Source organism: Eublepharis macularius, chromosome 10, assembly GCF_028583425.1.
Source record: "Eublepharis macularius isolate TG4126 chromosome 10, MPM_Emac_v1.0, whole genome shotgun sequence".
NCBI lineage: Eukaryota > Metazoa > Chordata > Lepidosauria > Squamata > Eublepharidae > Eublepharis > Eublepharis macularius.
The window spans coordinates 37,458,573-37,473,290 of record NC_072799.1 but is presented as its reverse complement, the minus strand read 5'-3'; the positions used below and the strand labels follow the sequence as shown (position 1 = coordinate 37,473,290).

Here is a 14,718-nt window from a genome sequence, read left to right as displayed (position 1 = left end):
GTACATTCTGTTCAAGTTCTGAGTTCTAGACAGAAGTCAAGACAAACAGCATGACAGGGAATTGCAATTGGCCAGCATACGGTGCCAGGGTGGAAAGTCAGCAAAGAACAGGCAAGGCAGTTTTTTAGGGTGGACATTTTCCCATAAATCATAAAATTCCATCCACTAACATGGGAAGAATTAAGAGATATTTCCCCCCTTTAAAACAGGGAAAGAGAAACAGGCTGCTGTAATTTAATGGAAGCCTAATAAAAATAAGCTTCCAATTGCCATGGGCACAGACCAGAATATGATTTAAATAGGCATGACATCAGCAGAGACAGTAATTTTTCTATTGAGGTTTCTTACTGTTGGATATTGTGTCACTTGGAACCCGGGGCTCAGAAAACTAGTAACTTGTAACACAGTAATAAGGAAGATGTGCACTGTTGATCTACTGCATTGCATTACATCACCTAGACTTAAAATAAAATCATACAGCCCTGTCGTACATGCCCAATTCGTTACTTGGAAGTAGGGTGGTCAGTTCTGGGAAGGGAAATACCTGGATATTTGGGGGGTGGAGCCTGGGGAGGGTGCGATTCAGGAAGGGGTTGGAACTCAGCAGATTATAATGCCATGGAGTCCACCTTCTAAAGCAGCCATTTTCTCCAGGGGAAATGCTCTCTGCAGTCTGGAGATATCAAGTACCCACCTTAGGGTTGCCATTCCCCTGCCCAGAGTGGAGGATCTCTTGCTCCCTCCTCCCCCCCTGCCCCCACTTATCTTTTTTTTTTATTTTTTTTATTTTTCATAACTACAAAACACTACACCAGACTATCACAAGGAAAGGGAAAGGACAAAGGGGGGTGGAAAAAGAAAAAGGGGGGGGAATGAACTACAAACACTAAACACTACACTTCAATGTTTCCCTTCATACTGTCATAATACAAAAATAGCTCCATAGAATAATGATGGAGTGGTTAATCATACAGAAAATAAACATTCAAATTCTGATTAAACTTTCCTCCCCCTTCTAGGTCCCGGACGCAATTCTCTCTGTGCAACTGCTGTTGCGATGCTCTCCTCCTCCCCCCCCCCCTCCGGCTCCTCCTTTTCTTCGTTCTTGGTGCAGCAGAGTTCTGGGTTTTTATTCTCAAAATCCTTTAGTTGATCTTCTGATAATATCTTATAGGCCTGATCTTTATATCTGAACCATATTCCTTCCGGGAATAACCATTTGTACTTTATTCCATGGTCCCTCAGAAGAGCTGCAAACTTTTTATATTTAAAACGCCGTTTCCGGACTAGAAATGGAACGTCCTTCAAAATCTTGACTTTCAAACCCATAAAGTCCAAATCCGCATTGTATGAGTTATATAGGATGGTGTCCCGAATCTTTTTAGTTGAAAAGTCAATAATGATCTCACGAGGCAACTGTCGCTTTGTTGCATATTTTGAAGAAGCCCGACGGACCTCCAAAATGGCGCTTTTAACCTCTTCTTTAGTCGTCCTCGCGGGTGTCGCCAGTAGTTCCGAGACCAAATCCCACAGATCCTCATTTTCCTCCTCTTTCACGTTTTGGAGACGCAAAATTGTCTGCGTTCGTTCCACCTGTAGCCCGATCAGTTGGTTCTCCACCAACTTCAGCTCCTTTTTTGTAGCCTTCACAAGTGACGCACTTTCCAGAGCAGACTTTTCTGCCCCCCCCGCTACTGCCTTAATGGTTTTCACCTCGCTTTCAATTAAGCCCACCCTTTGATCAGTTTCGTTCAGCTTGTCAACAAAGGGTTTTATGGCTTCCACCACCGCCCTGCGCACCAACTCTTCGAGCGACTCCCCTTTCTGCAAGGTGGCCGAGATTGACTTACCGAGAGCGGGACTTTGCTTCTTTGCTGCCATTTTGGGGGGGGGGGGCGCCAACAAAATTCTGGAACTCCACGAAGGGGAAGAGCGAGTCTTCTTCAGATCAACCTCTCCTTCACAAACGCTTGTAGAACAGAAGGGATTCGCTTGTTTACAGGCTTCCGCCTGTTTCTTTTACTTGCCGTTTCTCGTTGCCCGGCGGCACTCGAGGCGCCGCGCACATCTGCCGGCCTCCATAGGGACAAACGGGCAATTCCCCCCCCGCATTGATTTCGGGGAGTTCTTCCCGCCGCGTCCCGGACCCTGGCTCCCTCCCTGGGAGTCCTGGGGGCTAATCCTTACGGATCAGCCGCCCGGTCAGGGTGCCCGGTCGTTTCCTCCCGGACCAGCCGAGAGGAGCGTCCGGCATGGCTGAGAAAACGAAACCGAATCCCTGCCCCCACTTATCTAGTCAATGAGGGGAAGCACCCCCCAGGGTGGCCCCTGGAGCGCAGTGCACCCCCCAAGCAGCACGGTACACCTCCACACCCCACTGCAGCGTGCTCCCGTACCCCACAACAGGCTCATTTCTGGCCAAATTGGGCCCTTGGGGGGGGATTCACCCATTTAGCAAGCGCAGGAGTGCTCCTGGGCCACCCTTTGACCTGCGTGATGATGTCACTTCCCGGAAGTGATGTCATCACACATGGCGGGAGTGCACATGCGCTACATGCACGTGCACAAAAACAGAGACCCAAGCCTCCAGAGGGTAAGTGCCAGGCTCCCAGTCTCCCGCCGGAGGACTCAAGGGAGCTGGCAACCCTACCCCACCTGGAGGTTGGCAACCTAACTTGGAAGGGTAAATGTCCACAATCTAAAGAGCTCTCTTTTTAGGGACTATGCTCTGGAAATATCACAAAAAAAACAGTACACCAAAAAGTGGAAGTTAAACAAGTCCTCTTAAAAATTTAGAACAGTTGATTCTATAAATTTATTTATTTATTTATTTATTTATTTGATTTATATTCCACCCTCCCCGCATCAGCAGGTGCAGGAAATTATTTCCTGTATGGTAATAAAACATACAGGCCTATTGTGTAGCTGCACACATAAAATCTGTTGAATGACATTCAAATTTAATGTTAAGTTATAAATTTCAAATACCATTACTCTGTCTTCTCTATCATGATCATACCATCCCATATATTCAGCTAATTAGAAGGAAGATCTTGCTATAGTTCTGGATGACTGGTCAGGGCTAGAGATGGCCATGAACAGCAATACAAACTAAAAAAAACCACGAACAGCCCAATCTGCTGTTCGCGAACAAGCTGTTCGTGAGGCCCCATTCTATACAAACAGGTGGTCGTTGCAAGCCTCGTTCATTGCTGTTCGTTAAGCCAGACAGTCTGGCACCTACAATCAATTCCCATGGCAACTCCGGCAGGGATTGTCTGAACTCTGTCTGAACTCCTGCTGTTGCCCTGGAAACCTCAATCTAAGCCCAATTTAGCTTGATAGGCAGGTCTTCCTTCCAAGTGTGGACTGGAGCTCCAAATTTGTTACAAGAGGAAAAGACCAGTGGGGAGGGGGATTCCCAGCTCTGGCTTTCAGGGAGAGACAGCTGCTGTTAGAGAGACAGGGTGAGTGCACTGGAGCTTGAATTTTCTTTGTGTGTGGTGGGATAGAGATCTACCCCTTCAGGTTCCAGGGCTGCTGCCAGGCTCTGAGACCAAGCTATTATCTATTATTGGTACCATTCCTGCTGCCTGCTCAGGTACAGTTTATGAGAGTGGTGCGGTAGGAGTCTACCCCTTCAAGTTCCAGGGCTGCTGCCAGGCTCTGGGGCCAAGCTATTATTTATTATTGGTACATTTCCTGCTGCCGGTCAGGTAGGGTTTCTGGGAGTGGTGCAGTAGGGATCTTGATGGCTGGAGGGGAGCCTGCTGGCTTGAACAACAAACAATGAACATGTTCGTGACAGGATCATGTTCGTTAGTGTTTGTTGTTCGTTGTTCATGGATGGCAATGAATGGACACCATGTTCAGGTTTTTTTCTGTTCGTGCCCATGTCTAGTCAGGGCTCATTCAGATATAGGTGTGCACTTGAGAAGTTCTAGTCATCTAGTTCGCTTTCATATATCAGACCAATTAATCCCTGGCAAGAAGTACATCTCAACAATATTTTAGGCTTGTTGTGGGTCTAGTACACAAGTAGGGATCCCATTCCCCCAGTGGGGCAGAAGGTGCAGTCTTGCACCTGAGTACATTCCACAGTATAATTGGACTGCTCCTCCACCATAGCTATGTTACATGCTCTCGGATCCAGCACCATCCACCCTCGAATCTCCGTTTGAGCTCTTCTGCCTTGACACGCTGGTCGCTCAATGTTCTCTCTCCTGGACACGCTCTTTCGGATAGTAAATATCACCTGATCCTTTATATTCTATCCAAATTTTAACACGGCTTTCCTGTTAGCTCTGAGTGTGTGCTGTATGTGTTTTGTGTGCTGTTGATCTTAGTTATTTTCAATAAAAATCTCCTTTTTGACTGAAACCTCTGTCTGGTCATTGAAAGAGTTCTCTAGCTGGGACAATCCTTGTACAAACTGGTGGAGATCCCAAAGTTACCCCCTCTCGCTGCCTCTCCTTGCACGCCAATTCCCCCAACTTGCAAGGAGTCCTATTAATTAGGTAACACAGATACATAACATCATCAGATCACCTAACAGACACACACCTCAAAGAGCCTTGCAACAGACTCCAGTGATTCTGGTACTCTTTCACATACTCTGAAAGCACTATTATGGAACCACTAAGCTCATTCAGCTGCATAGCCATATACGCTCCACATACTAGCAAGTGACCTTTATTAGTTCATCATGCCAAACATCATCAAGGTCACTATGTAAAATAATGAACAGACACCTCAGACCTGTTAGATCATAAAGAGTCACTGGGACAGCATCTCAATTTAGTTGGATAGTCCATCTCTGACCTTAGAGTTGCTATACATAGACAAATTTCAAAGTGCAATTAAAGCATAAGGCTGTAAAATGTGAACTCATTAATAAATCTGATTATGCCTCTCAGGGCTCAAATAAAGATTACGTGTGGCTCTTGCTTAGCTTCTGAGATCTGACGAAATCAGGCTTGCCTGTGCTATCCAGGTGAGGATGTGTATTTGTGTGTGTATAAAAAAAGAGCAGATAACAGTTCCTTCAGTTCTCACCAACATTCAGCAAGTTCTATAACTTTATCTATTGTTTTAACGGGCATGTCAGCTGGGGAAGCAAAATTTGTCTCCATCCCAAAAATGGGGTAGAAGGAATAGCTTAGTCCACATCCCAAAAGCAGTTCAAGAACACCCACTCATTTTCTCCAGTATAGAGTGAATAGCTGCTATTTCATCCTTTAGGAGAAAGTACAAACAGAGAAAGTAAAGCACTGACCTCAGACATACTACTTCATTGGGAGAAAACTGCTTCCTTCCCCAGACACTGGGTGACTGGGATTGCATGGACACCCAGGGGCGTTCAGATGCCTAATTACTCCAAGGGGCAGGGATCCCACATAACTTAAACTCTTCCTTCATATACAATGCCCACTACCAACAATAAGCATTTCACTAGTTATTAAAATAATGCATTTCTAACACAAGCTTTCTTAGTACAGTCCACAATCAAAATCTATTATCGTTTTAAATTGTGTATATCAAAATATACAGGCATTTACGACATTAAATAGAAAAGGTAAAGCAACTGGGACATAAAATTGTCACAGGGTAATAGTTTATCATCATATTTACCCAGCAAAGAAAACGACAATTTATTGAAAGTGAAAGCGGAAACACATTTTCAAAGTGTGAGACAACTGGTAGGGGTGATGAATACAAATGCAAAATGAATGCAGAATAAATCAATATAATGAATAACGAGTACAATACAGCTGCTAACTATGCCATAGTGAAAAGTGACATTTTCCTCACAGTCCCATATATTATGAAGCTACCATGATGGATCAGGACCACAGTGACTAGGGCTGGGCACTGTCCACACCCCCTTTAGACTGCAATTTGCCACTGCTGTCTCATTCACTCCACCTCCCTCCAATAAGGAACATCTTGAGGAAGGCGGAACTATTTGCTGGGTGAGCTCCCTCTCTTTAAAAACAGGCAGCGCTGTCACACAGCAAGGCTCATTGGCAGCTTTTCAATCAGTCACAAGTCTCTTATTAAGTAGTTTGCTAAAATGTATAGAGATATGATGAAAGGCAAAAATCAAATAAAAGATTCAAGCTGTTTATACTGTTCACATGAGGGACATCTTCACAGGTTCCAGACGTGGCCTTTTCCCTGAGCAATAAAATGGCTTTTTGAACCCTGCACACTTGAAAAAGGAAAGGCTAAATCTGCTCCTGATATGCAGACAAGTTTCCATCCATAAATTGCTACGACCATATCAGAAAAGGTGGGGGAAGCAAGCACTACCTGAGGGAGTGGACCTCACATAAACTGAAGATAGCTTCTGAGGGGTTGGGTTGTGTCTTCCGTTAGACAAAGCATTTATTGGATTCTGAACTGAAAGTAGATGTTGGAAGTTCCCTACGCTTCCAGTGTTTTTGTCTCTCTTGGTGTGTTCTAAGCAAACGCTTTGACTTATCCACTGATCTACTCACTGATCTTTTGATTCCATGGCACCAGCTGCCACAAATGCTGTACTGTGGTCATTCTCCTTTGCTGTTCCTTTTATGGAAATAGGGGGGAAATACCTTTTGGTACCCCAGCTATAGACCAGTGTAGATAAGTACTCTTAACAAGGCAGCCATACAAATTCTACAAATTTCTTTATAGTATATTGATATGCTATCCTAAAATTACCAACAACATAAACCTATTCCAATACATCTAAGCTGGAGTAAGTCTGTATAGGACTGCGCTGCTGGGCATGGTGTGCCAAGTATGTGTAAACCCCCCTCCCATTAAATTTTTATACTGAATGGGCAAATATGAGCAAACATGTTATCCAATATGGTAGAATTTATATATAAATATGGCACTAAATACCTGATTTTCAAATGATTTACATTAACTTCACCTCATTCACTCATTGTGTCAATGTGCTTTGAAAGATAACTCCTTCTGTATTAATAATAATGGAGATGCATTGCAGGTTTCATTGCTCACAACATGTTTAATAGAATGCATTAGCTTTGGAAATAGATTAAGGTTTTTAAAGAGCTTTTTTTCAGAATCTACTGTGTAACAAAACAACTATTTAAGCGGCTGTCTCCATCATAGTGTTTCAGAATTAATCTCCATCCTGAAATTGCTACTTAAAGCTTTTGTTTTTTAAAGTAACATGCCTTTCCTACACAGAATACACCTCCTAATACTTCCTCACCGCTCCTTAACCGATTAGATATGCCATTTTTCCTTATGTATCTGATTCTGTATCAAACTGCTTAAATAATGAAGGAGCATATTGCATGAAGATGTACATGTGGAAGAAGCACTTGTTTATTACACTTGAGCAACACAGAAAAAGGAGTGTGATATAATTATAATTTCAGTGTGTAACTACTGAATTGCCAATCTAACCCTTTAATTGTTACTGTTCTATACCACTGTGGTCCTAGGGGCAAAGGGGGGGGGAGGAGCTAGGAGGCAAAGGAGAAGGGCTGGAGAAAACACAGCCACAACTTTATTGCTTACAGCCATTAAAGACCGCGCTTGCACAGAATTGCAAACGCTCCGACAAGGTGCGCAACCGATCAGAGAATATGCGGCCAAGTTCCATCAATTGGCAGCTAAATGTCCCCATTGTGAAGAAGGAACCAAGATAGTAATGTTTAAAAGTGGCATGAACCCTAGACTCCTAGATTGCTCCTTAATGCAAGATGACTCCCCAACGCTGTTGGGCTGGATACAATTGGTCTGTGAAGTGGAAAACCGCATCCAACAGGTGAGATTAGTGGAACAACAACAAGCCCAAGGAACAAGAAGAACTCCGGTGATACCCAAGGGGGGACGAGCAGGTCCGCCAAGCCGCGGTGCGCGAGAAACTCATTGGCAGCAAGGACTATGTCTTCAATGCGGCTGCAGCGGACAGTTCGCTGCTCAATGCCCCTTTCGCATACCTACTTCAACCCCCGCTACCCCTTCTCGCCCTATCCCAGCGCCAAGGGCTAGTCGTGGACGGGGAATCCAAAAGCGTACTCAACCGGAGAAGGGCCTGGAAGCCGAAGAGGTGTTAATGGACTTAGATATGCAGCCCACCGAAAGCGAAGAAGAAGCACCCAGTCCCCAGTCGGGAAACGAGATGGATCTGTCGTAAAGGGACCCGACCGGAAGATTGAAAAAAGAATCACTCAGAAAGAGGTGAGAGAAAAAGGGTCTGTATTGTTTCTTCCAGTTATTCTATTAAATCCCAAGAGAGGAACTCATATCTGTGTAGAAGCTTTAATTGATTCCAGTTGCTCCAGAGACATTATAGCACCTGTGTTAGTGAATGGCTTGGGATTAGAAACCAAAGAGTTAGACACCCCCATCATTTTTGAACAGATGGACGGATCTAATATGAACCCAGTAACTCTGGAAACCGAACAAATACCCACTGGTATGGGGGAGCATTGGGAGAGCTGAAGTTTTGTAATCAGTCAAGCAGCTAAATACCCCCTTATCCTAGGCAGTCGTTGGCTATGGGATCATAACCCTTACATAGACTGGGCTAAAGGAATTGTCATGTTTAACAAAGAATATTGCGAACAGCATTTTTGGCAAGTAGATTGGGGGAGAGACAAACCACTCCTAGTAGATGTGGCTCTCTTAACTCAAGAGAAAATCAATTGCATTCCAAAGGAATATAGAAATCTCAAACAAGCCTTCAGTGAAGAGGAAGCCGATAGCCTCCCCCCCACCCCATCAGGCCACGGATTGCGCCATTGAAATAATTCCGGGAGTAAGTCTGCCCAAAGGCAAATTATACTCCATGAGCCCATTAGAAAGAGAGGAGCTGCGAAAATTCATTGACAAAAACTTGGAAAGAGGTTTCATCCGTCCTGCAAACAACCCTCATGCAGCCCCCATACTTTTTGTCAAGAAAAAGGATGGAGGTCTAAGACTATGCACTGACTTCAGAGGGCTCAATGCTGTATCGGCAACCAATGCCTATCCTATCTTACTAATACGAGATCTACTCAACATCGTGGCTCAAGGTAAGATCTTTTCAAAATTGGACCTCAAAGATGCTTATTTCCATGTAAGAATCAAGAAAGGGGATGAATGGAAAACGGCATTCAATACGCCATTGGGACAATATGAATACCTTGTCATGCCATTTGGCTTATCTGGAGCTCCATCAGTATACATGTCCATGATCAACGAAGTGTTGCACAAATATTTATATAAAGGAGTGGTCGTTTACCTAGATGATGTGTTAATTTATTCAAAAACAAAAGAGGAACATGTGAAATTAGCGCGAGAAGTGCTGACCACTTTAATGTGTCTATCAAACTCTCTAAATGTGAGTTTCATAAAACAGAACTGGATTACTTAGGCTACCGTATATCTGGGCAAGGGCTAAAAATGGATCCCACCAAAATACGGGCGGTACAAGATTGGCAAACTCCGTCTACTCTTAAACAATTACAATCTTTCCTGGGTTTTGCCAACTTCTAAAGAGACTTCATAGAAGGATTTGCTCAAATTGCCCTTCCTCTGACTGAGCTCCTAAAAACTAAAGATAAAGGGGAGCAAGCAAGAAAACCCATCTCCAAATTAGAGTGGAGCCCACAATGCCAATTGGCCTTTGAAAAGCTCAAAGCTAAATTTACTTCCGAGCCAGTTTTACAGCACCCCGATGAACATCGCCCCTTCATAGTGCAAGTCGATGCCAGCGATACAGCGATTTGGGGGGGGGGGTGCTTCTGCAAAAAGGGGACGATGGCAAAGCCAGGCCATGTGCATATTTGTCCCGAAAATTTTTGGAATCAGAAAGAAATTGGAATGTTTGGGAAAAAGAAGCTTTTGCCGTTAAAACAGCTCTCACAGTATGGCGGCACTGGCTGGAGGGGGCGCAGCATCCGTTTGAGGTTTGGACTGACCATAAAAACTTAGAAGCCCTTAGAAGCCCCAGACGTCTTAACGCCAAACAGCTCAAATGGGCAGAATTCTTTTCTAAATTTAACTTCACACTCAACTTTCTGCCGGGGAAAACTAACTTTATGGCAGATACCCTATCACACATGCCCCAATATCAGAGCAAGAGGGAGGAAACCATTGACACTGTATTCTCCCCCCGTCAGCTAGGTGTGGTCACTACTCGCAGCCAAACAGCTAAGAACGAAACGGAGGAAAAGGGGTGGAGAGCAAAAGTGAAAAGCAAGATGGAAAAAGAAGGGGAGGGAGCGCCCAAAGCAAAAATGTCTCAAACGGAAGGAGGAGACTAGGTTAAAAATGACCGATTGTATATACCAGCCAGCCTTAGAAGGGAAGTCCTGCACCATTGTCACGATGCCCGTACCACTGGTCATTTCGGCTACTTAAAAACCCTCCACCTGATACAAAGACAGTTTTGGTGGCCAGGAGTCCGGAAGGATGTATCCCAATACGTATCCTCCTGCCCAACTTGTATAAGTGCCAAAACGCGGAAAGGGAAACCACCAGGACTTTTACAACCTTTAGAGACCCCCAATCGGCCTTGGGAACTAATATCCATGGATTTTATTACAGATTTACCTCCCTCTAAGGGGTATTCCTGTATTTTAGTGGTGGTGGATTTATTTTCTAAGCAAGCACATTTTATTCCATGCACTACCATTCCAACAGCCAGAAAACTAGCTGAAATATTTATGAAACACATTGTGAAGCTGCATTCTTTTCCCTCTAAGGTAATTTCGGATCGAGGTGGGCAATTCGTTGCCAACTTTTGGCAGGAGCTTCTCCAGCTAACAAGGAATTAGCTCCGCTTTCCATCTGCAAAGTGACAGACAGTCAGAAAAAACAAATCAAATTTTAGAGCAGTTCCTATGATGCTATATTAACTTCCAACAAGACAATTGGACAGACCTCCTTCATTTCGCAGAATATGCATACAACAACGCAGTCCATAGTTCAACCGGTGAAGCACCTTTCAAAATTGTACATGGGTATGATGGCAAGGCGTTGCCCTTCGAAATGCAGCTGGGAAATCAACCCAGCGGAGGGAGACCTTCAGCAATGGTGGACTGCTATTGCAGAACAATGGGCAGCCATTCAAACAGCTTTGAACAAAGCCAAAGCAGACTATAAAAAATATGCAGATTTCCACCGTGCGGCGCAGTGCGAACTGCACCCTGGAGACAAAGTTTACATCTCCACAAAAATCCTCAAAGTGGAGCAATCCAGCAGAAAACTAGCTCTGAAATATCTGGGACCATTCCCTATCAAACGAGTAATCAATCAAGTAACTGCAAAAATAACCCTTCCAAAGAACCTACGCCACATCCACCCAACGTTCCATATCAGCTTACTGAAAAAGGCCCCTGCACCGGATACATGGCATCCTTCAACAGCAAACCCCATTCCCACCATGATCAATGATCAAATACATTATGAAATTGAAGAAATCTTGGACTCAAAACTTAGATATAATAAGCTGTACTATTTAGTTTGCTGGAAAGACTTCGAGGAGGGGTATAGGGAGTGGGTAGAAGCCATCCATGTTAGGGCCCCCCGGCTCCAAAAGCAGTTCCATCAACGGTATCCTGAGAAACCGGGTGGAGGAGGTGGAAGGGGGTCTTAAGGGGGGCAGAATGTCAGAGTCTGTTAGATCCTGTTAGATCCTCACTTTTGGGCTCACACTGTTCAGGTTTTGTAAAGTATTCTATGGCCATTTGTTTTACCACCAGATTTCTTTTTAAAAAAGGAGGAGGAAAAGGAGGAAAGAATAAAAATAGCTTTCTTCAAAGGTCATGCCTACTCATACAAATCCATGCTTTACTTCAATGCGAGTACAACAGAGTATTCAATTTTATAAAAACTTACAATATATACAAAAGTACTTCATCTCACTCCGGCATGATCAAGAAATTGAATCAATAATTAGGCTATACAGAACAATACTTGAGGATAGGGAATCTGCCCAGAACTCCCTATGAAGTGGATCTTGTTGGCAATGTTTTGTTAAGCATACTCTGTTGGGCTGAAATACAACATTTAATTACTCTGCTGAGACAAGCTCCTAGGATTCATCCAGCAAGTGCAGAAAAGGGCTGTTTTTTTGCATTACTGCCTCTGATCTGCTGAACTTTCACCATTTTGCCAGAAAGCAGCCACATTCCCTACCTGTAGGACATACCTGCCAGTCAAGGAAACCCACCACCCAAAGACAGACAGCTGGGCAGACACCAGCCTACCCTCTTCTCTTGGAAGAACTCACCAGAGCAGCTGCCCTCCACAGCAGGAGAAGTTTGATAGTGGGGGACAGAGGTAGAGTGGCACTTAAGATGAATCCAGGGTAAGGAGGAGACTTGGGGTAAGTATGGAAACAGTGCCTCAGATTACAGCTGATGCTGGCTGATCGTGCCAAGGCAGGTTAGAGCACAAAAAGAACAGTTCTAAAGTCCAAAGCGAATACAAGAAAACTGTTATCACTTGAGTCTGGGGTGGGTGGCATGGTTCCTTGCCAGGGGATGTAGGATTTCCAGGTTCTGTATTTTTTCTTTCTTTTTGGGGCTTGCTCCATGACTTCAATGACAGCCTGATCCACCGAAAAGCAGCAGTGGAAAAGATTTTTCTGTGCATGCTTCTCTGTCACATGAGAAAAACACAAGAATCTATGGGCACCATAAAGACTCTTAAGCTCTGTGTGTGCAGATGAGAGAACGTGCCAGAATAAATCTGTTCTTCAAAATCGAGACTGAGCCAGCAGTTGGGGACAGATACCTGATGCTCTACTGCACCTGAGCGGTCTCTTCCTGGGTGATGCTGGTCAACCACTTGGGGGTTAGGAAGGAATTTTTCCTAGCAGGGGCAGATTGGCAGTGGGCTCTGGAGTTTTTTGCCTTCCTCTGGGCACCAAGCAAAAGGGATGTGCCCAGCTTGGGGCCAGTTGGCAGACTTCACCCTAGATGCTACACTTTCTGCCATCCCATGTCATCCATGGTGCCCAACTGGCAGGTGGGGGGCATACCACTGAATGGCAGGCGAGTTGTTTGCTGCTGTGGATCCATGCCCTACACTGCGCCAATGCTCTGATGGTTGTAATAAATAAAGTTCTGGCCAATTTTCTCCCAGAATTCATGTATATGTGTCTTATTTGCTCATAGTACTAGCCCCGTGCATGCCAATACAACTGCAAAGGAATTTATTATGCATTGCCTCAGATACATCTATGTCAGTCAGAAATCAGTAACTCCTAAATTTTCAGTCAAAACAGACATTGGAATAGCTTAACTGAACACAAAGCTAATTCAAATTGCTTAGATTTAAACCTCTATATTACAATTTCCTACCTTCTTGATTAGTCTGGCTGAGAGAATTGCCCTGTTTCAAATAGATGTACTTAGTATGAGAAAGCCATGTTTATTCTTAGTTTAGTTATAATGTTGTTTCAACTTTAAAAAAAACCAACAACATTTGCATCTTCAACTTGAGAATGAATATCATATACATAGCAAGCATTATTGTACATACTTTACCTGAACATCATTGGCCTTCATCCTTGTTCCCTCCTTTCCAACAAAGATGTCATCTATATCAACAAGAACATATCTATCCAAGGACAATGTAAGTCTCTTTCCAGACAGGTAACAAACTGCATCTATAAAGATGAGTTTGTGCAGCCAGAAGTTCAAATTATTGCCAAAAAGAATGCGTTGAATTCCATCATGAAGACCCAAGTCATGAATTACAGTTGCATGAAGAGCACTTTTAATGACAGGTGGAGAGAGATTGTCAGGAGCTTTTACTTTTGCCAATATAACAGGTTGGTAGGCTGAATGATTTATGTGAAAAACTGTCCAGTCATTTCCAGGCAAAGGACCTTTATCAAACTTGGAAGATTTAGTCACATGGAGTAGTGGAGAATGAGGGTTGATGCAACAGTCCTTGATACCCACATTGCTATGGATATGGAAAGGAAAACCTTTTAACTGAAAAGTCTGCAAAGCGTTCTCACTACTCTTGTGGAATCCAATCACACCTACACCAAATTCTCCACAGTATTTATCTAGGAGGCCGCGATTCCAAGAATCCATATTCACATACTTAAAAATATTTTCATATATAACAAGAATGTATTTGCCTTTGTTTTTATCGATAAGCACAGGAAGGTCGCCTTTTCCAGAAGCAATCTCTGTATGATATTGGAATCTGCTGGACTCTAAAATCATTATTATATCTTGACCAAGTGTTGAGTACTGGCTTTCCACAAACACCAGCACTACAGGATCAGTCCGGAAGGGATCAAGGGACTTAACTGTCTTCCACTGTGCCAATTGGTTGGGTGGCAGCACTGGAAGATCTCCACATTCCACCTCTGAAGACATCTCCGAAAGCTCATTTTCCTGTTTGTAGCCACTGTACAAATAGTATGCCGAAATGACAATGCTCACCATACAAAAAGTGGCCAGCAATATAACTGTTCGTTGAAAATGTCTATGAAGTTTCACAATAAAAGTCATGTTGTAACTCATGCCTTAGATTGTTTCCAAGTGCAGCAACATTTAGATTAAGGAAGGTCTTTCAAAATTCATTCCAGTCCAGTTTAGTAGTTTATGTCACCATCGCAGCGCATATATCTGTCCTCATCACAATTTACAGAAAATATATGCTGGAAGAAAAAAAAAGAATGAAAAGTTTTTTAACGTATGTTAAAATATAGTACAAATTACAGCAAGCATTTTTTAGGAACAG

The 14,718-nt window shown here is 43.6% G+C and overlaps 1 protein-coding gene across 2 annotated transcripts in view; it reads right to left on the bottom strand.

Moving 5' to 3' along the window:
* LOC129336851 (bifunctional heparan sulfate N-deacetylase/N-sulfotransferase 3) overlaps positions 1–14,498 on the bottom strand; it is an 80,409-nt gene extending 65,911 nt beyond the window's left edge. The window contains exon 1 of one of the 2 annotated variants that reach the window (XM_054990225.1): positions 13,503–14,498. In XM_054990225.1, the coding sequence (XP_054846200.1) occupies positions 13,503–14,498 (996 nt within the window). The remainder of the gene's footprint in view (positions 1–13,502) is intronic. The other variant, XM_054990226.1, reaches the window with a different exon arrangement.
* Positions 14,499–14,718: the final 220 nt, after the last annotated feature.